The 26,933-nt window shown below is 41.8% G+C and overlaps 1 protein-coding gene and 1 long non-coding RNA gene across 5 annotated transcripts; one reads left to right on the top strand and one right to left on the bottom strand.

Moving 5' to 3' along the window:
* The first annotated feature begins 1,973 nt into the window (after window positions 1–1,973).
* On the top strand, window positions 1,974–22,840 carry LOC115796315 (uncharacterized). 4 transcript variants are annotated; one of them, XM_030752655.1, is made up of 9 exons: window positions 1,974–2,039; window positions 4,180–4,223; window positions 4,325–4,514; window positions 4,600–4,705; window positions 5,099–5,310; window positions 5,441–5,643; window positions 6,383–6,542; window positions 7,239–7,382; window positions 22,713–22,840. In XM_030752655.1, the coding sequence occupies exons 3-9, from the start codon at window positions 4,328–4,330 to the stop codon at window positions 22,775–22,777; spliced, it is 1,077 nt and encodes a 358-aa protein (XP_030608515.1). In that variant the 5' UTR covers window positions 1,974–2,039; window positions 4,180–4,223; window positions 4,325–4,327; the 3' UTR covers window positions 22,778–22,840. The 4 variants fall into 4 exon arrangements, with proteins under 4 accessions (XP_030608515.1, XP_030608516.1, XP_030608519.1 ...); XM_030752656.1 differs by lacking the exon at window positions 22,713–22,840 and adding an exon at window positions 8,264–8,383; XM_030752659.1 differs by lacking the exon at window positions 4,325–4,514 and having other exon boundaries at window positions 1,984–2,039.
* LOC115796316 (uncharacterized) lies at window positions 22,168–25,383 on the bottom strand. Its single transcript, XR_004021297.1, has 3 exons — window positions 25,262–25,383; window positions 22,939–23,022; window positions 22,168–22,787 (listed from the first exon to the last, which is right to left on the bottom strand). It is a non-coding gene; the product is annotated as an uncharacterized LOC115796316 (long non-coding RNA).
* Between the last annotated feature and the right edge of the window lie 1,550 nt (window positions 25,384–26,933).

The raw sequence follows: 26,933 nt of genomic DNA on the forward strand, positions 1-26,933 counted from the left end.
GTTATATATGCTTTTTATATATAAATAAATGTAATTAAATTAAAGTGATATAATTTAGTTACCATGGATCCCACAAACACTATGACCTGATAGGTGTGTGACTGGGCCTCACTAAATCCCTAAAACCAGAATGTCCTTGGCAGCCTATTTATGACATCAGGGTTACACTTATCTAAACAATAACCAAATATTTGCTGTATCTGAGTCATTGTAACAATTACAACTGAGAACAAGTAAAGGTCCAGTTTAGCAGGAGGGAATGGACTTGATTACAGCCATGCTACAGCAGACCTCACGTTTATCAGAGATGTTTGGCTGTAGCTCCCCAGATAGCATACGGAAGTGGCCCACTTCAGGCAATAATCTGGCACTGTAGGCATTCTTCCGGCCCGCACAAAATAGATGTGAGCCTGAAGTGGCCCACATATGAAAAAACGCACATGGCCCACCTTTGCCAAAACACATTTGGGCCACTTTTGGCCAAAAGATGGCAAGTATCAACCCGTCAAGCTTTCTTGGCGATTGCTAAGGAAGCAATGAAAGGACAGAAGACTTGTAGGCTTTAACTGCCTCAATTGTGTTCTCCACTATAGATGTGGGAGGTGAATTTTATCTAAGCTAATGTCTGTCATGAAAAATACATCCCCATGGCAAGCCTGTTTGATACAGATAAATTCTTCTTCCAAGAATTTATGCTGGTTTGAAGGCAAGGGTATAGCAACAACAAATATTAATTTGATTTAGATATTTATTTTGTTGCTCACTTTGCTTTTTGTAAATTGATAAAATATAAACAATTTATATTTTTACAGCACACATTTACTGTGGCATTGTTGAGATAAGCTTCTGCAATCTCATAAGATTTATTTCCATCCAGTGTTGAATTCCTTTTTCACCAAGATCTTGCATTGATGATGGTAGAGTCTGACCACTGTGCAAAACCTTCTCCAGCACATCCCAAAGATTTTCATTGGGGTTAAGTTCTGGACTTTGTGGTGGCCAGCCCATGAGTGAAAATGCTCAATGAACCCCTATTTCAACATTTGAGCCCTATGAATCCTGGCATTGGAATATGCCCGTGCCATCAGGGAAGAGAAAATCCACTGATGGAATTACTTGGTGATTCCGTATGTTCATGTAGTCAGCTGACCACATTTTTGAGCACATAATGTTACTGAACCCAGACCTGACCAACTCCAACAACCCCAGATCAGAGCACTTCCACGGGCTTGTACAGTCAGTACCAAGCAAGATGGGTGCATCACATCACTTCAGGATGATGGGTCCCTACTTTCATTCCAGTTTTTAATAATGTGTTGGACGGTTCTTAACCCAATTTTAGTTGTTTCTGCAATCTCGTTACATGTTTTCTCTGTTTGATGCATGACAATGATTTGACCCTTCTCAAACAGACTAACATCTTTTCCATGGCCACGTGATGTGTCTTTCCACATGGTTGTTTAAGACATGCAAATTGCACCAGTTGGGGTTTAATATATATATATATATATATATATATATATATATATATATATATATATATATATATATATATATATATATATATATATATATATATATAATTATTAATTAATTATACAATTATTAATTATATAATTATATGTTATTAATTATACAATTGAATCAATGCTGGTGTTTTGGTTGAATTCTAATGATTGAAATGCCAATGTTTAATTGATGTTGAATCTGTTTGCCCATCAGCCTAGCCTCCCCATTTCCACTCTACAATGAACTCTGGGTGAGCCCATTATATCATTGGGCAGGCGTTTATCAGGTTATAAATTAAGCACCATATGTTAAGGACAGTGGGTTGATTTTTTCCCCTGTACCTTTTCTTACTCATCTGTAATAATTTTATATACTGTTTGTGCGTAATATGTTATCATAGAAACATCTAAGTCATTACAGGGAGTGGAGCGGTCCACCTCCCGCCTATTTTCAGGAGTGGTATGTTCCAACAAGAACCGCTACCGTTTTTCGCTGATTTTGAAAGGAAACCCGCTCTGAGCAATTTTGCAGTAAGTATGGCGATTAATCTTAATTGTGTTTATTGAAAAAGAGATGAATGCACTTGGTGTTGGCTCTCACTGCGGTATTGTATCACTTCCTGTTCCTGTTTCGGAGCACAGTCGTGTTTTGCTGTCTGTTAGCTGTTTAACTCGATCTATCTGGATAACAACATATTTTAGTGTAATCTTCGCCTACTTTATCTAGAGCACACTCTTTGCTAAATCATCTGTAGTCACATTATTCACTTTATTTCTTTTTAGAAATTCGCTAGCTTAGCGCACCTAGTAGCTTAGCTCTTAGCCGACTCATTAGCAGCATGGCTTCTTCTCCTGTCTCTCCTGCACTTTCCTGCTCTGGGTGTCACATGTTTAGTTACTCCTCGGCCTCCTTTAGCAGTAACGGTACTTGTAATAAATGTAGTCTGTTTGTAGCTCTGGAGGCCAGGCTTTCTGAACTGGAGACTCGGCTCCGCACCCTGGAAAATCCTACATCTAGCCAGGCCCCTGTAGCGGGTGCGGACCATGGTAGCTTAGCCGCCGTTAGCTCCCCCCCAGCAGATCCCGAGCAGCAGGGAAAACAGGCCGGCTGGGTGACGGTGAGGAGGAAGCGTAGTCCTAAGCAGAAGCCCCGGGTACACCACCAACCTGTTCACGTCTCTAACCGTTTTTCTCCACTCGGCGACACACCCGCCGAGGAACAAACTCTGGTTATTGGCGACTCTATTTTGAGAAACGTGAAGCTAGAGACACCAGCGACCATAGTCAAATGTCTTCCAGGGGCCAGGGCAGGCGACATTCATGGAAATTTGAAACTGCTGGCTAAGGCTAATCGTAGATTTGGTAAGATTGTTATTCACGTCGGCAGTAATGACACCCGGTTACGCCAATCGGAGGTCACTAAAATTAATATTGACTCGGTGTGTAACTTTGCAAAAACAATGTCGGACTCTGTAGTTTTCTCTGGGCCCCTCCCCAATCAGACCAGGAGCGACATGTTTAGCCGCATGTTCTCCTTGAATCGCTGGCTGTCTGAGTGGTGTCCAAAAAATGACGTGGTCTTCATAGATAATTGGCAAAGTTTCTGGGGAAAACCTGGTCTTGTTAGGAGAGACGGCATCCATCCCACTTTGGATGGAGCAGCTCTCATTTCTAGAAATCTGGCCAATTTTATTAACCCTCCTAAAACCTGACTGCCCAGGGTTGAGACCAGGAAGCAGAGCTGCAGTCTTACACTCCTCTCTGCAGCTTCTCCTCCTGCCATCCCCCCAAAACCCCATCCCCATAGAGTCGGTGCCTGCTCCCAGACCACCAAAAACCAAAGCTAAAATCAGCAAAAAACTATTTCAGCATAAAAATTCAAAAACAATAAATATCTGTTAGTATTTACATTCTGGCGAGTCCAACTTATTGTTTGATGCTAAATGACTTGGCAAAAACACTCCTCAGAGCATTTGTTAAACATTTTGGGCAACTCTATGGCCAGGAATTTGTTGTATACAACATACATGGCTTGATTCATCTCAGTGAAGATTTAAGGGTACATGGGAACTTGGACCGAATATCTGGATTTCCTTTTGAGAACTATTTAAAAAAACATTAAAGGTATGGTTAGAAAGCCTAGTTCACCACTGCAACAAGTGATACGTAGGATTTCAGAATTTGATGCAACAAGTTTACCAGAGGAAACTCAGAAAACTAGAAAACTGGAAAAATGCTAAAAATGCCGCATTCAGATGGACCTGGCCCAGAATGTTTTATGGGAACTGTCTCCCAGTTTAAATGGATGAATTTGTTATAAATTCATCAGAGAGGGACAGATGCATTAAAATCAATAGCCAGATATTTTTTGGTCCAGAATATAGTTGTTTTTGAGGCTCAGGAATACCTGGTTTGCAAAGAATACAGAAAGATAACAAGTTTTTTTGACTATCCATTTGACTCTTCAAATTTGGGAATTTATTTTGTGTCAGATCTCTCTTCACACCTCATGTGCTTAAGGTTGGACACTATACAGAAGTGTGTTCGCTTACCTTTACAGGCAGGGTTTGTGGTTGTGCCTCTTCTGCATGTAGATTGATGATACCTTAGCCTCACACAGCATGTATTTTCATTTTCAGTTTGATTTATTATTTGTTATTTTTGTGCGCAGCTCAGCATCAAGTTACACTGAAGTCAACCTTCACCCATCTATGTGTAAGTGTGTATTACAGTAATTATTCAGCTGGGAATGTGCATAAATTTGTCTAGTATTTGTAAAACTAACTTTGTGTTGTTATACCATCTTCCTTTTCTAGAAAATGTTTTACATTGTAGAATTTTATAAAACCCACGAGGTTGAGGTGGTGCCAGCAGCATGGGTGGCTGATGACATTTGTCAGTGGCCCTCTTATTACAAGCGTGACAAACTTGTAAAGGCTATAAAAAATGAAGAGCAGCCGGGAATGATGTGGGAAGAATTTAAAGTTAGAATTTTATATAAAGCAGGTATACACATCACCACATACCTGAATTCTGTCATTTAAAAACATACACTTTATTAATTATGACATCGGAATCTCTTTATTTACAGCAAAATACACAACTGCCCGCCTCAAACTTCCACAGGCAGAAACCAACACTGACCTGCAGACGGCAGAAGAAGGTGATGTCATACCGCAGAGAAAGCGAAAAAGACAGTAAGCATTCAAAGCCACTACAGTAACATGTTTGTGAGACATTAAGACATTATCCACTGTTAATAACTACCACCTCACTTAGAGTGAATTCTACTTCAGTTAAGTTTAGAAAGTAAATTTTCAGCTGATGTAATTCATATAAATCCTCATATTTTATTTCCCATCAGGGATCAATAAAGTATTTTTGAATTAAATTGAATTGACTTCAATATAGTTTTTTTTACTCACGCCTCGTCAATGGTTATGGCAGGCACATTCCCCTGCCCATGCTAATGCTAATAGCGCTAAGTAGTCAGTATATCTTAAGCAATACAAGTTCAGTGCAACAACTTACCAATGACAAATACTTTCTATTTCTTTCTCTACCCATCCCAATCCCCTATACACACACAGACCAAACATTCGCATTCCAAGTGATAGTGACAGCGACACACCTATACAAAAGTCATCACTGCCACCAGCCCCAAAAATTCAACAGCCAGGTTTCCAAACATCAGAGAGAAGGGCCCCTAGCCCCCAACGACCTGCATCACTGGCAAGCCCACGGCCCACTGCCAGCCCACATCAACCAGGGACCAGTCGGGGCAATGAACTTTCAACTGCAGGTACTTCAGACCTTGTTCATAAGTGATTAAATTTGCACATTAATGTACATACCATCTCTGTCTCACTATCTTTTTCAACTTACAATGCCTTTTTGGTTTTAATTATTTTACTGTATGTCGTTATATTTAGCTATTCTGCGTAGGCTCGTCACAAACCAGGAGCTTATCATGGAACAGCTCAAAATTATAACCCTGACCCTGAGCAAGGTCCAAGGACAGCCTGGTGGTGGTGAGGAGGTCCTTGAAAAGGATATCTTTCCACTGAAGGACATTAGCACTTTACTGGCTGTGGAGAAGCGAGTCAGAGAGGAGGCAGACTTTAAACAGAAAATGGTAACAATGCATTTCTTACTCCTAATTTTTTGTATTATTATTATTACTATTTATGTTTATGCATTTAGCAGACACTTTTATCAAAAGTGACTTACAATACACATTGTTACAATTGGGGTAGGCTTAGGGTAGCATGCAGGTTTTAGCCTGAGGGCCTTTACTGGATAGTTGCCTTAGCCAGGGTTTGAACCCCCAACGTGCTGTTCCAAAGGCAGCAGATTTTACCACTACGCTATCCAGCTGCTATATTGTGTTTATGATCGATTTTTTTTTCTTTATTAGAGTGAAGACTATTCTAAAGTAAAGAGTGTTTAAATACATGTTTTGTATATCTGTGGGAAACAAAATTCCTCCTGCACAGCCAAACTGAAGATCAGCTGGTTACAGGGAAATTTCAGGTGAAAAATAAAGATAAACCACAGCACACCGAAATTACTTAACTGAAAATTAATTATTATTTTAAATAAATCTTTATTGACAGCTGTCAGTAGACAGGACAGTCAGTCTTTGGACATTTTTCACCCTTAAAGTGTGAGCACTGTGGTCATGTTCGATGATCAGACTGTACAGTTTGACAACATAAATCCTTAGCTTTGACCATAAATCATAGACAATTTACTTGCACAGTGTGCAGTGCTGGTAAAAATAACAAGATTTTTTAAAAAAAAATCATACATTGTATGCCTAGTTTAATACTGCTTTTGTTGACCATGTATGTTGTTTGTTTTTTTTTGCCAAGATTACTGCTTTGAGTGTCATCGGTGGGGTCAACATTAAGGACACCGTGTGGCGCATCATGAAGAATATATTCACAAACTCCCTGGCCAAACAACTGAACTGGCGTGGCGTGAATGGGAAAACAGCATTCCACAGCCTCCAATTAAAAGATGTGATTGCTGGTAAGTGTGTAATTGTGGGTTATATTTATTAATTATCTGTCTTATGAATCCTTTCTTCCTTTGTTTTCAAGATTGTGAGTAGATAGAGATTCGTAAATAGTCATATAATCAATATCTCAAGCTGCAGATGTGGATGATTATGCATCAGTGTAGTAGCAGACAATATGTGCAGGTTGGTGACATTTCTGTTCTAGTAAGTCTTTTTCATATTAACTAGAGTGCCAGCTCAGTGAAATGTCTAATTTGAGGAGCAGGTAAGCTGCATCATAAAACTGATTGTATGTCACGACAAAACACTTAAGTAATATAATTCAATAAAAATTCTTATAGTCTAGTACTTGTTATAAAACACTAATACATGTACACCCTATCACATTTTATGAGGTACCAGTGTAATGCTGCCTTTCTTAAAATGCTCTGTTTGTTCTGAAGAAGACATACTATGTGCCAAGGTATCAGTATCACTTGATAAAAATTTCAAAAACTATTTACTTCACCATCTTCTCCAGCTGTTTATCTGTGCCCTCCTCTAAGATGCACCAGTCTTCATCCTATAATTTAAGTAATTGGCTGATCATGGCTAGACTGTTTGCATTGTTGCCCAACTACGGGTAGAATAGAGCATGCCACGCAGTTAGCCATTTTTCACTATTTTGTACAATTTATCCAAAGCTTTACAGTTTTCTCAATTTTTAGGAACCGTACGAAGAAACCACTTAACGGCCACTGCAACAGAGCAGGAGGTGGAGACCTTTATAAAAAGGTGGCTTCATCTCGCTGGAGACAGAGATGGTGGAAGGAGAGAGAGAGAGGAAAAAAGGCGTTGCACACAGCTCGCACGTAAGTCAGTTCAATTCTTATTTTGTAATAAACAGTATGTGTGATTCTATAGCAGAAATCAAGATGAAAAAAGTAGGGCAAAGTACAGAACAAATCTCTCCAATTCGAAATGAACAAATACAATTAAAAAAGTTTTTTTTTTTCCGCTATGTCACTTAGGAATTAGAGAATTGTTCAGCCACCATGCAGCAAGCATAGCCGTTTTCCTGTGGATGTAACGACTTCTCTTTGGTAGTTATGGGACAGTAATGCTGTAATTGTTACCCACTCCTTTCTTAAAAGCCAGTACATGGATCTGAAAAGTAGTGAAATTACATTCCAGTTATAAACACATCTTTAATTGAAACTGTATTTGACTTTAGTGTAATACTCTATCAGCAAAACAAATGTTCTGCCAGTGCCATGCCAGAGCACTGTGCCATTAGTACAAAGACCTCTGGTCCAGAAAATGTGCAAACTTTTAACCTAATGAAACAGCTTCAGAGTAATGTTGCTGGTTTGTTCCAGGGAAAATGGAGGCTGTCTGCCCTCCACCTAGTGTAATTTGGCTAAAAGTGAAGTTTGTCAGAGTGTTTGATGAAGCTGCTTGACTCCAGTATCTTTCATTGTCGTCTGAACAGAATGAGGCTGAACAAGCAAATATCAATGATCAGACACAATATCAGTTATCACTTCAGATTAATTGTAGTTAAAAACAGACTGGATTTAAGTGTTGAAAGACATCAACACAATATTTATAACTTTATATCACTTTACTTGGCCATTTTTGTTTGGTCTCCTAATAAGGTTTAGTGTTTTGCACTTCACTGCAACCATATACAGTAACCACTGTACTGTTTTTCTGTGTCAGCAATATATGTTCTTTTGTGCATTTCTTAAAGGGCCAGATGAAGACGAGATTTTTTTGGAGAGAGCTTTGGAGGTCATTCCATGATAGTTCTGAATTTGTTTGTTACTTTTTTTTTAATTTCCTGTTTTGTGGCACATTTTAAAAAATAAAGAATTATAGTTGTTTACTGTTCACAAGTTGTTTCTCGTGTCTGGTTATTTCTTCAGTTCTTCAGTAGGTATCTTCATCTTTGTCCCTGAGACCAACAAGGCTGGACCACTTCATGCCACCATTTAACACAGTATCTGGAGGTACCATCTGGTTTATTTGTACGATTTGTTCATATTTGACATAGAACTTTGTCATGGTTTGGTTGTGACTTCAAAGTGGGCAGGCAACACAAGATGAGAGCTAACTGGCTCTGTTTGAGTGAGTTCTAATATTTAGCTCTTGGTTGGCCAGAATAAAAGTGTATAGTGGTGGCCCACATTTGGGTGAGTTCTGGCTTCTTTGGTGTTGGCTCACATTTGGCACTGTGTTGGTTTGGTTTTGGCCCACTTCTGGCAAACAGCTGTGGGCCACACCTGTGCCGTCATTCCATGCAGGATGTGGGCCAGAATAAAAGTGTATAGTGGCCCACATTTGGGTGAGTTCTGGTTTATTTGGCCTGTTTATGGTTGACATCTGGCATTGTGATGGCTTAGCTGTGGCCCGCTTTTGGCAAACAGGAGCGGACCGCCTCTGTGCCGTCATTCCATGCGGTATGTGGGCCAGATGAACACGTATGATGTGGGCCAGATATGGGCGAACAGAATTTTGTTATCTGGGTCAACTCACCACCAGGTGGTGATCAGTTGACAGCTCAGCTCCTTTCTTCACCTGAGTGTCCAGAACATACGGCCGCAGATCTGATGATACGATTACAAAATCAATCATCGACCTGCGATCTAGGGTGTCCTGGTGCCATGTGCACATATGGACATCCTTATGTTCGAACATGGTGTTCGTTATGGACAAACTGTGGTTTGCACAGAAGTCCAATAACAAAACACCATTCAGGTTCAGATCGGGCAGGCCGTTCCTCCCAATCACGCCCCTCCAGGTCTCACTATTATTGCCCACGTGAGCGTTGAAGACTCCCAACAAGACTATTGAGTCACCGGATAGAGCACTCTCCAGCACCCCACCCAGCGACTCCAAAAAGGGTGGGTACTCTGAACTGTCATTCGGCGCATAAGAGCAAACAACAGTCAGGACCCGTTCCCCGGCTCGAAGGCTCAGGAAAACAACCCTCTCGTCCACCGGTGAAAACTCCGACATGCAGGCAGCAAGCCGGGAGGATACAAGAATACCCACCCCAGCTCGTCGCCTCTCACTGAGGGCAACTCCAGACTGGAACAGAGTCCAGCCCCTCTCCAGGAGACTGGTTCCAGAGCCCAGGCCATGCGTTGAGGTGAGCCCAACTATATCTAGCTGGTATCTCTCAACCTCACGCACTAGCTCAGGCTCCTTCCCCACCAGAGAGGTGACATTCCGTGTCCCAATAGCCAGTCTTGATAGCCGGGGATCGGTCCGCCAGAGCCTCCGCCCTCGGCCACACACTGCACCGACCCCTACAACGCCTCCTGCAGGTGGTGGGCCTACAGGATGGCGGGCCCATGTAACCTCTTCGGGCTGCGCCCGGCCGAGCACCACGGGCTAATGCCCGGCCACCAGATGCTCTCCCTCAAGCTCCCTCCCCAGGCCTGGCTCCAGGGTGTTGCCCCGGTAACCCTATCCCAGGCAGGGTAAACTGTTCCCTCGTTGTTACAGACATAGGGGTCTTCTGAACCGCTCTTTGTCTGGACCCTCACCCAGGACCAGTTTGCCATGGGAGACCCTACCAGGGGGACAAGCCCCTGGGCAACATAGCTCCTGGGATCACTGGGACACACGAACCCCTCCACCACGATAAGGTGGCGATTCACGGAGGAGTTGCTGCCATCCCTCTGTGAATCGCCACCTTATCATGGTGGCGATTCACAGAGGAGTTGCTGCCATCCCTCTGTCACAAATCACCCCTGACACTCATCTCTGCCCACTCCATCCTGCCTGCACTCTCTTCTTCACCTCCCTTGTGTACTGTTCATTGCTTTGGATTTAAATTCATCTACCTTCACTCCTTGCGTGTTCACCTTTCCGCCTGTCTCCCTCTCATTCACATGCATGTATTCTGTCTTCTATCTACTGACTTTTATATTCCTCTTTTCTCTAGAGCATACCTCCACCCAAGGGGTGAAAGTAGTTTTACTGGTACTATGACAAAACTATGGAGCTAAATTGGGGCCATAACGTTTGTTCAAAAAAAAAATTTTGAAACTGAAAAAATTATTTTGAACCCAAAAAAAATAAATTTGAACAGGGAAAAAAAGTTTTGCAACTGAAAAAAAATAGTTTGAAAATGAAAAAAGTTTTACAACTGAAAAAAAAAATTCAAAACTACTTTTCAGATTCAAGGGTTTTTTTGCACTTTCAGATTTTTATTTTTTTTTCGCAGTTTCAGATTTTTTTTTTTTTTTTCGCAGTTTCAGATTTTCACCGATACAAGCAGCTTATATGAATACACAACTCAAATCTCAGAGGAAAAAATATGATCTTGACAGATTTGCACAGCATTTTAAGTCCATGTTGAAGATTTCCCATGCTCCCAAAGTAAAGCAGAAGCCTCGTCTTCATCTGCGGGCGTTAGCAGTGATCAGGTAATAAAAAGAGATGGAAAGAAAACAGACACATTCACTGTTGATACCTGAGCAGTTTACAGAAACAGCATGACATGGACCGTGTCACTGCAATACATTGGCTAGTCCGCCATATTGAAAGTGGCAAGTCAGCCTTAAATCAATGAAACCACATGCAAAGGGAGTGGATTTTCTGAATAAAACAACTGACGTTTAAATTTAACTTCATATTTTAGATGGTCCGACGCCCATTGAAATATTTACCGTTCTTCAGGGAGGGGGCCGTGCAAGTGAGAGGGCTGCTACCTCGGGTCCTATTTCCCCTTCAAAATGCTGTCATTCTGGCTCTGGGGGAGCTCGGAGCTCCAGGGCGGGATGCTGAATGATTTCAACCGGCCATGGCTCACTTCCCTCAGATACAATGTGTGCCTCTCCCTCCAGTGGAGGTCAGGGAGGCGGGGACGTGCGAGTGAACGGGCCGGTTCCCCGGGTCCCTCATCTCCTCTTTCCCTTTGGCAGGGCCTTCCCGGTCCCTCATATCGAGGGATCAGGACGGCCACACACTGGCCTCTTTCCCGCCAACAGGGTTCCGGTGCCGGTGCTTTAATTTGAACCTTTAGGCGGGTTTTCCACCGCGGAAGCACCCGGTGCTTGGCCGAAAAACGGGTTCAACTCCGGCCCCGCAAACTAGCTGGTCTCGAACCAAGAACACATGACAAAAGCGGCAGAAGGGCGTGACTCTGCCGTCTCAACATCAAGTTTTCTACCATATTACATGTGTATTACATGAGAAAAGCGAAGCGATTTTCACGGCTGTGAATTAGGTTGGGCTCTAAGGCTGAACTTGCTGCTTTGTATCAGTTCATATCACAGATAAAAGGACACAAAGTGCGTACTTTTCGTCTTGCTCTAATCGCTGTCTGTGTTTACCTCTGTGCTGCACACAGATGCTGCAGTTTGGTTTAGACCGTAAAACGTATTTGCAGCACAAGAAAAAGGAGCGTGTTCTCCCACATTTGTGCGCTTCGGCTTCCGTGTCCAGACGAGGACCTGCCCACACTCATACGTAAAGGAGCAATTCACAGAAACGCAGTGGGAACGCGGGCCCGTCTTAAGCATTTCGCCGGTTCATTGGGAACAGCACAAGCACTGGCATGCTAACCGGCTCCTTGGCTGTGGATCCGAGGATGGTGAGCCGCAGCCGGCAAAATAATTTTCCAGTTTCAAAAATTTTTTTTTTCGAACAAACTTTATGGCCCCAATTTAGCTCCATAAAAACAGATGTTTTCACACACTTTACACTTAAAACAACTGATGACCACCTCCATGCATTCTGCCTCTGTCCACTAATAAAAAACTTTTGGAAAGAAATAATCACCAAACTTTCTTAAACCTCAATCCCCTTGGCAACCACTGTGTTTTGGAGGTGAATGCACTCTCATGTAGCGTAAATGAAATCTCTGGTCATAAGCAGTGTTTTCGAGCTGTGCTGTGTTGTTGAAATTAGCAGAATAACATGAAACACAAATAGTTAATCTCTTGTTGCTTTTAATTGAGATATTTTGTATCGCAGACAGACACTAACCTGTTAACTGGCCGAACCAAAATCACCTGAAAAAACACCCTCTGGTTATTGTTTGCTCTTGAAACCCCATGTCATAACAGCCACGACCTGTCTGCGGGACATATAGGTAGTGAGTTTAATATGGCAGGCTAGACTCTCCCTCTTTAATTGACACCTCATTCAGCCAATCATATTAAGAAATGGGTTTTCCAGAGCCAATAATAACCAGAGGGCATCACATAACTTTTTCAGGTGATGTTGGTATGGCCAGTTACATGATTGGCCAAATGAGCTGTCAATCAAAATGGGAGGGTCTAGCCTGCCATATGAAAGCACTCAGTGTTGCCAAGTCTGCATATTATAAGCGACTTTGGGCTTCTTTTTTTCTAAAGTCGCTTGCAAATCTCGTGAGTCGCAGGTTGCGGTTTTTTGGGCTTGTTTTTGAACATCAAGTTGACTTTCTTTCTGAGTTAAACTCCTTGATTGTCTCTTGGCGCCCCATAATAAAGCAAAAGACGAGGGGTAGGTAGTTTGTCCCTTCCAAACCCCCATTTCCTGTTTATCGCTCCCGCCCATGTTGACCGGGGCGCACACCCAAACACTCATAACAACCCAGAGTGAGGAGGCAGCGTAAGAATGAGCTCCAGTAAGTGGGGAAAATATAGAAAAAATATAATAAAAAGTGGGAGAAAGAGAGCCCACTTACAGAATGGATCCGAGCTCAGATGGGAGACAGTGGTGCAAAAAGTGGGAATGCACTATGTGCCAAATCTTACACACTATATGCAATGCATAGGGGCGCCTCACAAGAGGGGGGCTAAAAATGCACCTGATTTCACGCCATTACCCCCAATTCATAGCGAAAGCTGGTATTTTACTTCTGTTTGCGCTGTTGTTTATGGTTGCAGGCTTACACACTTGCTGTTCATTTAAACATTTTGACACTGCGGTTTCTTTTACCTGGTGTAAATGGTACCACATCGGAGGTGGATACATTGCAAGGATGTTTTAAAAAGCAGCGAGGACAATTCAGTAACAGTGCCTCACCCGTCACTTCTCACTGACTGGGTAGATGACATGAAATTACGGCCCAAAGTCAGCTACATCAACATTATCAATTACCTTGTTTTTTCTGAAGGTGGTGATGGTGAGAAATCACCAATTTCCAACTATATCTATATCCAAAGGGATTAATAAAGTTCTAATCTCTCATATATATATCATATATAATCCAGGTGATTTTGGTATGGCCAATTAGATGATTGGCTGAATGAGATGTCAATCAAAATGGGAGGGTCTAGCCTGCGATATATAACTTCATAACATGGCCAGTAAACAGGCTAAACGTATCAGTGAACGGTTTAAAGGCTGGCTGTTGATGAAAGCCTAGCTCCGAGGGGAGAGAAGCTAGAGATTTGAGGCTCCAGCACAGCATGAACAGTTCAGAAACAATTTGAAATGAGAAAAAAGAGCTATTTATTAACTGATTAAGTTGTGTTTTAGACTGCTTATTGCTAGCTGATCTATTCTGACCTAAAGTGCAGCCATGACTAGTTCTGAATGACAGCTTTACAGCAGACAGCCTCCCCCTCTTCCAGGTACTGTGTACCGGCACAGAATCTTTTAGTGGTACGCAGTACCGGACTGTACCGGACTGTACCGGCTTACTTTCACCCCTTCCTGCACCTCTCCAGGCTCTCTTCCACCTGCTATCTACTCTCACTACAGACCAGTGTCATCTGCAAGCATCATAGTCCGTGAAGACTCCTGCCTGACCTCACGTGTCAGCCTGTCCATCACCATCGTAAACAAGAACCAACTTAGTCGATCCCTGATATAATCCCACCCCCGGCTTGAATCCATCGGTCACTCCTAATGCACACCTCACCACTGTCTCACTGCTCATACACTGACATAGATACGTAGATGCATGCCCTGCACCACCTTCACATACTCCTCTGCATAACTTCCTCATGCAGCACCACAGTTCCTCTCTTGGCACTCTGTCATATACTTTCTCTTGTTCCACAAAAACACAATGCAACTTCTTCTCATTTGCCCATCTGAGCATTTTCTTAACCACTTGTTCAGTTCAGGGTTGCAGGGGGGCTGCAGCCTGTCCCAGGTATCGGGCAAAAGGCAGAATACTTTTTTTATTTTGAAATGCTGATCCCTAAACTAAACCCACAAATAGATTTCTTGTTAGGTTTACGTGTCCTGTTTCCCGCCTAGAGTCCGTATCTGCTGCACGATTATGCTATCATTATAAATGTGTGTTTACTGTAATGAATGTGGCAACAGGAAGCCTGGTAATTACAGAATGAATTATTTGAGGTATTACTGCTGTGGGGCTTTAGGATTGACAGAATACACAGAGGTCTCTACCTCTGGGCTGCTTAAAGGGCCAGTTTATCCAAATGACCAAAGCTGCATATACAGCAGCTGCTGTCAGGCTTCAGATATGTACATCATTCCCCTCCACAGTCCACGGCCCAGTGTTTCACTGAGATCTTGTAAGCCGTTGTTTTACTGCTCATGGTTACATCTACAATAAGAAAACGGAGCTGAGCAGCTGCCATTTTTATGCATCTTTCCACACTAGTGACCTAAGTACAGCTGTAGTCTACACTTTATTTATTTATACATGTATTTTTATGAGATAAAGAAATCAAATGTAGTGTAAAATAAAGAGAGAATGTTTAATGTAACAACATGAGACTTGCATGAAGTCTTTCCACGATGACCTGCTGTGTCATAAACAGAGAACTTCTAGAATTCTGCTTCAAAGCTCAAAAACATTCATTTGTGGAAGAGAGGCGAGGAACCCCCTGTTGAACCTCCTTCCTCATCTGAGACTCATCCCAGTGTGGAACCCCCTGCTGAACCTCCTTCCTCATCTGAGGGTCATCCCACTGTGGAACCCCCTTCTGAACCTCCTTCCTCATCTGAGGGTCATCCCAGTGAGGAACCCCCTGTTGAACCTCCTTCCTCATCTGAGGGTCATCCCAGTGTGGAACCCCCTGCTGAACCTCCTTCCTCATCTGAGGTTCTGCCCAGTGAGGAACCCCCTGTTGAACCTCCTTCCTCATCTGAGGGTCATCCCACTGTGGAACCCCCTGCTGAACCTCCTTCCTCATCTGAGGGTCATCCCACTGTGGAACCCCCTGCTGAACCTCCTTCCTCATCTGAGACTCATCCCAGTGTGGAACCCCTTGCTGAACCTCCTTCCTCATCTGAGGGTCATCCCACTGTGGAACCCCCTGCTGAACCTCCTTCCTCATCTGAGGGTCATCCCAGTGTGGAACCCCCTGCTGAACGTCCTTCCTCATCTGAGGGTCATCCCACTGTGGAACCCCCTGCTGAACCTCCTTCCTCATCTGAGGGTCATCCCAGTGTGGAACCCCCTGCTGAACCTCCTTCCTCATCTGAGGGTCATCCCACTGTGGAACGCCCTGCTGAACCTCCTTCCTCATCTGAGGGTGTTCCCAGTGAGGAACCTGAAGATGAAGAAGAAGAAAAAAATGGGATTTTTCCGTAAATTCCTCAGAACTGTGCTGTTGCATCAGTCCCAAAGCAACCGACTGATTATAATTTGACTGAATTAAACTGAATTGTAGTGAATTGAATTGTATCGAATTGAATTAATGTTAATATTACTCCACATCTGCTACATTGAAATTGTTTGCTTAGTTAGTGTCTAGAATTAAATCCTGCTCATAGCAGGACATCAGTATGTTCATCAGGACTCAGGAACATGAGTAAAAGCAGCATTTACACTCTGCAAAGCTGATAAGAACCATCAACATCTTCCAGCATTTCCAGATGTGTGTTTTACAGAGGTTCATTTAGGAACACAGCTGTATCAGTCTAACATAAAAATATCAGCATGAAGGGATGCATGGAAAAATGCCCATTTAGATAAAGACCCTTGTTGTATGACTTCAATGTTTCACTCGTTAATTGTTACTTATCGTAGAGCATGTGTGAAACAGATGCCTGTTATGGAGTCACAATATCATTTGGTCAATTTATTATTTAATCCAAAGTTGAAAACACAGATTTAATCTTTCACAATCAAAGTCTTCAAATCAGAAAGAGTAACCACTTGGGTAGTTGCAGATATTTGAAAATATGCAGAACTGTGTGTATCGGGAAAGAAACTCAAGTTCCAAAAAACTGTATTTTCAGATAAATTGTTTTAAGAGCCACTCCATGGAAAAGTCAGGTTTTCTGTCCACAGCCTTTACAGAAATGTTTAGTTTGAATAAGACTTTAAAGGTACAATTTGCTGCTGTGTTAAAACAAAACAAAGTATTATTTGAACAATTACAGCTTACAGAAACATTAATTTGACAATTAAAAAAAGATAAAGAATGACTGTCAGCATATCAGTGTGCATCCCATGTCTGAATGCATAGAGGATGTATGAGTGAGAATGTACCAGAACACTTTGTCAGCCAAGCAGCCTCCAAGAGGATCAAAAAGGAGTCTCCCGTAGGTTCAGGCAGGGCTGCTTTATAGAGCAGCTCAGCTCGACATGCTCAGGTGTGCTGCATCTGAAATTGGGTGGGCTCCACCCAGTAGTTACCTGAAAAAGGTAGACACCAGCAATAAGAAAACAAGGCCAGCCCAGTGGCCCTCACAGTTGTGTTTTTCATTATTCCAACATTTTTTCAGTTTGCATTTTATTATGTGTATTGTGTGTTTTTGTAAAGCATTTTTAACACTGATTTTTGTGATGTAAAAACAAACCTGATTACTGTCATTCATATTATGAGCTGTCTCATGAGTAAGGTTAACTTACCTCTGGGGCTGATCTGGCTGCTAAATCAGACTAACCATGACTGGATTCATGAAGTGTAGATGACTTACAGCCAGCTGGTTGAGCTTAGCCTGCTGCAACATTATTGCAGGCAAAAAGCCGTCTGAGTGGATGCTTTCAGTGTGCAAACTGAAGGGACTACAATCTGTCCCCATACTTTTAGCTTCATCTATGAAGATAATGGAGTTTGACAGGAATAACATTGTATTTTTGCCACAACAAGGTGATTCCCAAAAACTTGGGATATCTCAGCATGGTGTCCAGTGCCTTCTTAAAAAAATGAGGAAACTGGACAAGTGGAGGAGGAACGAAGAAGTGTCAGGCCTCAAAAACAGTATCTGAAAGTCCTATTATTAAGAAATAGAACAAATTCCAGCAAAGGCACAGCAAACCTTGCATTGTATCAAATTATTTTTAAGCCTAGCATTTGCTTATCTTCTTCCACTTTTTAACTGACTGAACACAAATTGGAACACATGAAAACACTGTTTTTTGCTGCCTATCTTTTTATTCTTTTAAATATGCTGACAGCCTCCTGCCTCCTGTTGCGCTCTATATGGACATCTTTACCTGAAGAACTGTAAAATATTATCACTATGGATGGATCTTTGGTTCCACATATTTTTAACACTGTTCCCAGGGGACAGCACACATCTTCAAACTTCTTTGTAACATTTTAAAAAACTATCAGAATAATATCATGCAAAGAGCTGCTGGCTGGCTGAAGGAGGCGGCACTTCAGACAGGCTCCGCTGGCAGGCTCCCACGCCTCATTCCAGATTTTGCCACTGGAAAAATCACATTTTGGAACAAAAGAACAGAAAGAACTTTAAAATCAGGTTGGGAGTTACTTTATACACATAGAAGCTTTGCTTAAGCCAAATAGTAGGCTATAAAAAGAAATACATTTACTTCAATATTGAACTAAAATAATGATTTAAATTTTATGGCTCTTTCCCACTTCCTCAGACTGAAATGGTGCACTCATTAGTACTTGTATGACAGCTTTAGTTCCTGCTTTTCAGTTGAACTTTTCTTAATGTCCTTGCAGTGAAGTTGAAACAAAGTTTCTCCAAATGTGATTTTTTTTCCTCATAATTATAAAGGTTGAAGTGTTCTGCTGTATGCTGAGAAATTCTGCTTCCTCACTGATTTTCTCTTAAATGCATCAAAGAGACAAAAAGAGGATATTTTCCTGATCTCTTTGTCTCCACTTTTTAGAGATGCACTGTTCTTAGTAGTAATAGGTAGGTGGCCCTGCACCCCCCCGATTGGATTAAAAATGTCAGACTATGCTCAAACTATGCAACCCTCATGAACAGCCCTACATCAACGATTCTCCTCTGCTGAAGGCAAAAACAGAATTTCATGGTTATCATAACCTTCTGCATAAGCTCAGAGCGATGAGCAGTACAATGTTTTTCCATGTTAAAGCATGGAGTGTGGGCAGGGTGATCAGCTGACATGGAGTTTTTGTTTGTTTTCAATCATTGTTACAAACCTGACTATTAAGAATATGGCTTATATGCTACAGTTTTTGAGGTGGGCGGCTGAATGTATCCTGACACTATCTACTAACCCTAACTTAATAAAATATCTATTACTAATGTGATTTTTAATTAAAGTAGGTTTTTATCTCGGAGTTTCTCTTGGAGTAAACATTAAATTGACCCAATAACTTTAATAAGCTGCACTGACTCAAAAGTCTGAATTTCTGAAGTTCTGTCTCTATGCTCACAGTTTCTGAAACATAATGAGTGTCTCTGAAAAACAAACTATGCAGCTAACACTGTTTACCCCCTAAAACATCCAAAGCACTGATTATTTCCCTTCATGTCACAGAGACATTAAATGCAGATGCTTAGATGTAACTGATAAAAAGAGTGTTGCTCTGATTGCAATAAATCCTTGGTGTTTGTTGTAGATATAATAACAAAATGGGTGTACACAGCAGGCTTTAATTGTGTTTTTTACAAGAGGTCGGCATAAAATATGTCTGGTGATTAAATAAAAGTGTGTTTAAAATATCTTTCATCATCTATATCCCACTGTCCCTAGTAATCTTCTCCTCCACCTAATCCATGAACCTACTCTGAGGTCCTGCAGTGTATCCACACTCCATGCTCAACACATGTCCAAACCAGCTCAGCCTCTCTAACTTTTGTCTCAATCCAGGTGGCTCCCACAGAAAGACCATAACCTCTTGACCTCTGGCCTCAGCCTATTAGGACTGTGCTGCCCAATCTATGTGTTGCAGGGTCCCTGTCTCCCTGAACTGATGTGTGCAGGTTAGCGTTTGTCCACTATGATGAACTGCACATGAAATGTATGAACAATTCTGTCAGTAAACAGGGGTAAAGCGGGGACTTTACAGAAAGTGAAGAAGGCTTTAATGCACCGAAGAAGATTTGCTGAGAAACATAAAGACAGAGTTCAAAGTGTAGAAGCCTCCCTGCTACTTCTGTGCTCTTCAAGCACTGCTACAACATCCAGAAACATCAGAGTCACTGTTCAGAGGCCACATTACTGCACAAACAATGAATATATAAGAATATCATCCTAAAGAATTCAACTTTTGAGTGATGCAGTCAGTGAAAGAAATGAAATAGTTGGATTTTTTCATCCGTAAATGTAAAAAATAAAAAGCCTTTATTAAAACATCTGTGTGCATTTTCCCACAGATACACAGCCTGAGACGCTGGCATACATTTGAAATGCATTAAGATTCCTTATCATCTTGGAAATATCAACAATACGTGTGTTTCAAACTTTCCTTTTGAGAGCAGATTGAAACCTTTAAAATAATGTTTGCTGAGAGTAGTAGTTTAAAAAAATTTTTTTTTTTTCCAATTTCCCATCTTTTATTTCAGTTGCAAAACTTTTTTTTTGCTGTTTACATTTTTTTTCTGGTTCAAAATCATTTTTCAGTTTCAAATTTTTTTGAAGTCATCCACTCTGGACTCCACATTTTGTAGTTTTTGATGTATTTTTGCAGCTGCTATTGTGTTTTTGGTGAAATTACCACATTTTGAAGAGAGGTTGGCATCCAGCTAACACACGCAAGAAAGGTTAGCAAGCTGCATCCATAAGGTGCACAGGTGCACAGCACAAACACATATCTGTTAATAATGCTAAGTAACAAATCAATAAAAATATATTCCCACTTCCAGAAAAACTGGAACAATTTTTTCAGGGGGGGGTTCTGTATCACACAGCCATTATATTTGTCAGATAATTCATTAAAAATGCTGTAAAAATGAAAGCACAAACATAACTGGCCTTCAGTTGATCTATCTACTGGTTGCCAAAGCCTCATCAGAAATGATCTGAGTGGCAGGATGGTTGTCAGGAAGCCATTTTTAAGGAAGGGAAAAGTGGAGGAATGCCAAATTACACAAAAAACTGAAAATCAGTGGCAAAAGGTCTCATGGCAATTTTGAAATTTGTGGGTTAAAATTGTCAATATATACAAAGGAGGTCAAGAGAGAGCTGCAGAAATGGTGACTCCAGGCATCTGTAAAACATAGTGGAGGCTTTGCACTTCAGACTTCAATCCACCATGCAATAACATCCAGAAAGCATCTGATTGGCAACTGCCTCATTTTTCAGTATGACTGATCCCAAATACACTGCCAATGCAATAAAAAAATAACTAGTTAGAAAAACACCCAATAGGAGCACAGACCTCAACATTACTGAAGCAGTGTGGGATCATCTTGACAGAGAATGGAACAAAAGGCAGAAACATCCCAAGAAGAGTTTTGAATGCCTTTAAGAAGCCTGGAAACCTGTTCCTGAAGACTACTTAAAAATTACAAGAAAGCTGCTGAAGAGAGCTCAGGAGGCATAGAAGAATGAAAGTCGTTAGAACTGCACACACACACACACACACACACACACACGTGCATCCCTGATTTTGGCTTCATGTGGGGCTTAATCTATCCATCCTTGGTCTCATACCCAAGTGCTTCTAGGAAGTCACTTGGATGAGTGATGAAAGGTTCCTCCCACTGAAAACACTACATCCAGATCAACAAAATCAACTCTACGGAATTTCCTTACCTGGATGATTGCACATGTGTCAAGACGTATGATAATAATGTTCTATTTTGATCAAGCTTATAGTTAGGGCTGGATCAGGTGACCCTGAATCCATCCTTAATTACACTGCTACTGTATGTGCCTAGGCTGCTGGGTGGGGGTCCCATGATGCAGTGAGTCTTTCTTTTTCATTCACCTCTTTTCACTTTCTATCAGCCGGTTTCCCAGTCATGGATTAAGCATGGTCCTAGACTAAAAGGAAAAAGTCAATGAAGACCAAAATAGGAAAAAGTATTTAGTCCAGAATTAGACATAATCCCTGTACGGGAAACTGGGCCTATGTGTTTATACCACACTCTGAATTTAATCATTAGATATTATAATCTCTGGCTCTCTTCCACAGTTCTTCCTGTTAAAGGGGGTTTTTCCTTCTCACTGTCACCAAATGCTTGCTCACAGGGGGTCATTTTGACTGTTGGGCTTTCTCTGTAATCATCGTATGGTCTTTACCTTACAATATAAAGCATCTTCAGGCTACTGCTTGTTGTGATTTGGTACTATATAAATAAAATTTAAATTGAATTGAATAATAGGCCTGAACTCAGCCAACTGTGCTACATTTGATGGAGAACACATTTGACATTTATTTTGTTTTAGGCCCTTGTGCTAACTGCAAGATACCAACATGTCATCTCATGATCTTAATAACCTTCTGTTTAAACAAGCTTTCTCTACATTTTTGTCAAAATAACATCTAAAGCAAATACACAACACCATGGGGTTTTTTTTTAAATATACTTTGTTGGGGGCTTTTAGCCTTTATTTAGTGATAGGACAGTGGAAAACTGGAAGAAAGACATGCAGTAAAAAGCGTCTGCATTAGTCTTATCCATGGGTCACCTGCTGAACTGGTGCTCCAGTACACAAGAACATGTTGACAACATGGTCGACAAGCAATTAACCTTCTCTATGTCCAGACAATAATATTTAAGACATAATGAAGTGGAGAAGAAGAAAATGCATTTAAAATCCCCCCACTGAAGAGGTTAACAGCATCTGGTGTCGGTTATGCAACTTTGGAGCAAACTATTGATGAGTTACTGGAGTTCTGTCAGTGGATACACAGCTGGCACAGATTTCTCTGACACACACACAAAGTAAATCGTTTACTGTTTCAATGCATCAAATTGTTTTAAAAACACTTTTCTCATGTTTTATTTATGGTTTTTGAACAAATAATGATGTTATTTGCAGACTAAATGGTGCAAAAAAAAAGAACTGTGAATTATTCAAACAATGCACTGCTGTGCAGAGATATACGGGTCCTTCTTTTCTCATCCTGTCTTGTATTTCACAGCCAGGGAGGCCAAGCTCAGGAGGAGGATGATAGTTTTTCCCAGAAGCATCCAGAACCACATCTGACCATTCAGACCTACAGAAGAAACAAAGGCAGAGAAATCCTGAGTAAGAAATGCATTGGATTTAGCACTGTTGACTGTTCAGAGCACACAAAAGGACACAAGGTGACCACAACCAGCAAAAACAAATAAGCACAAACAGATAAAGCCTTTGTGAGCTCTGACCTGCTGCACTGTGGGTCTGCTGCGTGCAGTTACACTTCAGGTAACTGGCTGTGGTCGAGGAAGGCGCTTTCCTCGTGAAGTTATCTGGATACAGTAGAGTTAATCAAACAATGAATGATTATGAGAGCCTAATAAAAACACAATATCTATGCTGAATCTGAATACGTTTTAATGACCACTAAATGGCTGTTCTTTGCTTCCACTGTTAATGAGTTAATTAGTCACATTTTTACAGTTTTATTGGGAAAGCTGGAATATGAATGCATGTGGTAAACACTTTAGGTCAACTTCTGTTGTTCTACTATATGAATGAAATTCACCTAACTCGACAGCAGTAAAAGGTTATTATAGTCTGACATTTTCATAGTTCATTTTTGAAGTTTATGTTTTACAGTTCCAATTAAATAATTAACATGTTTCAGTGGGCTAAATATTTTGCTCTCACTCACTGCAGCCTACACATCTGCTCAGGGCAGAGCAGAGGAGGGGAGGGAGCAGAGTGTGTGTGCACGATGTGAGAGGAGCGCTGTTTGCACAGTCATGCCTATTATTTGATGAAACAGGAGCAGCATACTGAAGGTACAGGAGAGGAACTACAGTATCAATCCTATCACGCTAGTACTGATTCAGTACTAATATCGGTGTTGGAATCGATACTATCGATATTTGGATCAATTCAGCCACAGATTGCCTCCGTTTTTCCTCTAAATAGGACTTCCATTTACCACATGAACTTTCCATTGGATTTAAGGCCATTAACTCATTAGCAAGGTGTTTACTGAGGTCATAGATCAAGAGAGCTGGGGGTCATTTTCCCCACATCTGTATAACCAAGCTTGTTTTCTGACAGAGTTGCCCCCTGTTGGACCCACTGCTCGCTAACTTCAGCTTAAAACCTGTTCGAGGCTTTGTTTATTATAGTACACTCTCATAGATCCATAATTACTTTGACCTGAGCTAACAGGAGCTAAATCTGACTCTCCTGAAGCCTCTTAGTGAGCAGCTTCATGGAGGATTTTTTTTTCTTTCTACCAAACTACACCGACCAGCCTATCACATGCCATCTACGGGCTCATGTTCATGATAGTGTTACTGTAACGCTAATCAGCTGCACACTTCTTTTGGGTGTCACGTGTGGAAAATAGAAACATTTCCCACATGAATACATGAAGTAATCAGGTCATTTGTTGCCAGCTTTGGTTCAAGAGAAGACCCATAATCTCCCAACCTGGGCGCCTCAAACCAAGGTTTTTTTTTTTTTTCTCCACGTGAAGAAATCAAATATTCACATTCAGCTAATCTGGTTACAATTCAAATGTCGCTCAAAAGTATTTAATGAATGACAGCCAATAAACCAAAATGAAGGGTTAAAAGTTGCAAAAGATTTGGAGGTTAAAGTATTTAGTAAAGTATTGTGTTTAAATGCAAATATGATTTATTGAGGTTTGCAACGTGTAATTTACTGCAAATTTACACTGGATTTAACACTGAAAACAAAAACAGGGTGACGTGGCTGCGACAGTCGAGTTCATTTATTTGGAATTGGAGGGGGAAATATTATCTAACTGGCGCGAGTGGATGGACCGTGCGCGCAGTGCCATAGCTTTGGCTCTGTCCTCTAACTCTTCCGTGAGTCCTCACACTGCGTGTTTAGAACAGAGAAACACATTTTCTGGACCTAAACAACATTAGCATGAACAAATCCTGCCTGCAGGAGAAAAACAGTAATGCGCTCATTTACGGTGTGGTCCGGCTGTTCCCCTACATCCAGCTGTTCAGAGATCCAGCCACTGCGCGCAGTTCCTGGGTGGTCATACAGCGAACCGCTAATAAAGAAGCCATTTTCTGGGTGAATCTTGTCTCTCGTGAATGGCTGTAACACCAACACCACCGCACAGCCCAATTTCTGACAAACGAGTTTGCCCTCATATACCGCATATTGACTCTCCTTCAAATGTTTTGTACCCATGCGCAAATCCAGTGCGTATACGTGTTCATTTTGTTAGTAGATTACTCGCTCCCTCATCAGGTCTGCTTGTTTTTGACCCGCTAATCTGCGCTGTTGTAGACAGAATGAGCGTCGTTTTGGAAATAAAGCGCTCGCACCTTTGTCCATATAATTGAATAAATGAGAATTTTCTACTTTCTACTCCAATCATTGCATTCGCGTCTTCACGCTAATTTGCCCCGTTAACTCTTCCATGAAGTAACTTTGAAAGAAATGTTAATGAGTATAAATAAATGGGGTTTTGGAGCAACTCAAACAGCGAACCAAAATTAGGAGCGCAGTCAGAACAGTGCGAGTCATCTCAACGTCACTGACCTGCATTCACATCAGCCGCTGAGGATGGCTCTCCTTCTGGTTTTCCTTCTGTAATAGTCAGACACGTAAAGACAATCCATTAGCCTTTAAAAAAGAATGACTTCTGCTTTATACAAACTCAACATTTCCTGGATCTTTTCAACTTAAAAGCTCTAGGATCTGGTCAAAAACGCTTAACAAGGCTTTTATAGTGAAATATTTGTAGGAACTTGTATGAAACTCAAACTGTTACGACCGTTTAAGAAAAAGGGTAAATATAATATTTATAATACCCCTGGATGCTACAAGTTCACATATTCTGCAAGAAAAAAAAAAAAAAGAGGAGCAATGAGAGCGTGAGCTAGAGGGCACCATCCCACTGGGAAAGATGGTCAGACAGGCAGAGGTGGAGCTGAAGCTGTACACAGATGGATGCATGAAGACAGACTAACCTTTGAGCATGTGATCAGTTATAGCTAACTAATGTATGTAAACTACCACCGTGCTTACATGCTCTACCATGCGTGTGTGCGTGTATATGCGCGCCACTGTTGCGCTCCGATACTTTATATCACACAGCGCTGCACGTCTGACTAAGACGGGCAAACAGACCTGCGGAAAAGTGTGTAATCTGATTTAGACCTTTTCCTTTTTTTTTTTTTTTTTTTTTTTTTTTTTTTTTTTTTTTTAGCCTGTCATGTCTGGTAGATCTTGCAAGCAGAACTGTGATCTGAATGCGTTGTTGTGCCAAACATATTTGCTATTTCAAGATGAGCTCTATAGGTTCTCAATAGGCTCTTCTTGTTGTTGTTTTAACCCTTTATTTTATTTATCTGAGTTATTTTTCCACATACTATGTAACAGCCAGAGCTGACAGGCTGAAGAAGAGGAAAATAAAGAGAAGAAAAAGGGAGAGAGAAAGGGAGCAAAAAAAAAAAAAAAAAAAAAGGGGAAAGAGCACAAGTCTATTAATCAGATACTTCATCACTTTAACATATAAAAAATACTATCAATACTTGCAAAAATAAATTTGTGTGTGAAAAACAAAACTAACAAAGCATGTTACGCACACCAACAATTTTGTTGAGTTGTGATTGAGTGGGCGTTTGTGTCTGTGTCATGTTTGTGTCTGTGTCATGGAACGTACTTACCAATGAGGGCAAAACGCTGCAGCTCCACCCATCAGAAGCCAGAGGCAGGTACGGAAAGCCCCCGGAACCCCAGGCCACCAGCAGCCCACCAAGAGCCAGGAAGACCCCCGGCCACTCAGTCCAAAGACAACCGCACACCTACCCCAGCAGACGGGAGAGGGTGGTCTCAGACGGAGCCCCCCCAGTCGAGGAGCGAGGGCTCCAGGGAACCCAAGGCGATGAGAAGCCAGCCCCCCCCCAGCGGCCAGCCCCCTGCACTGGCCGGCGGCAGGGCTCCCGGGCCCACGGCACCCAAGGACCGCCCGACCCTCCACAGAGCCCCCCCCCACGCCGAAGAAGCCAACGCAGCCCCGCACCGCACCCCCAAGGGGGGCAGGCCAGTACCCACGCCAGAACACCCAGCCCCACCCAGGAACCCCGAGGCACCCCCATCCCAGGGGGGTAGGGGGGAGGAGGCAACCAGCAAGGAGTGGCCAGGAGGCAAGGCACAAGGCCCAGACCCAGGTCCAGCCATACATACAAACACACCCAGACACCCGTGT

This window comes from Archocentrus centrarchus, chromosome 17 (assembly GCF_007364275.1).
Source record: "Archocentrus centrarchus isolate MPI-CPG fArcCen1 chromosome 17, fArcCen1, whole genome shotgun sequence".
Classification (NCBI taxonomy): Eukaryota; Metazoa; Chordata; class Actinopteri; order Cichliformes; family Cichlidae; genus Archocentrus; species Archocentrus centrarchus.

Excerpts from the sequence above, each read along its gene's own strand:
- LOC115796315 (XM_030752655.1), top strand. The coding sequence starts at position 4,328 with ATGTTTTACATTGTAGAATTTTATAAAACCCACGAGGTTGAGGTGGTG. Across the intron at positions 5,644-6,382 it reads CAGACTTTAAACAGAAAATG|ATTACTGCTTTGAGTGTCAT; the intron begins GTAACAATGCAT and ends TTTTTTGCCAAG. Across the intron at positions 7,383-22,712 it reads GCGTTGCACACAGCTCGCAC|CCAGGGAGGCCAAGCTCAGG; the intron begins GTAAGTCAGTTC and ends TGTATTTCACAG.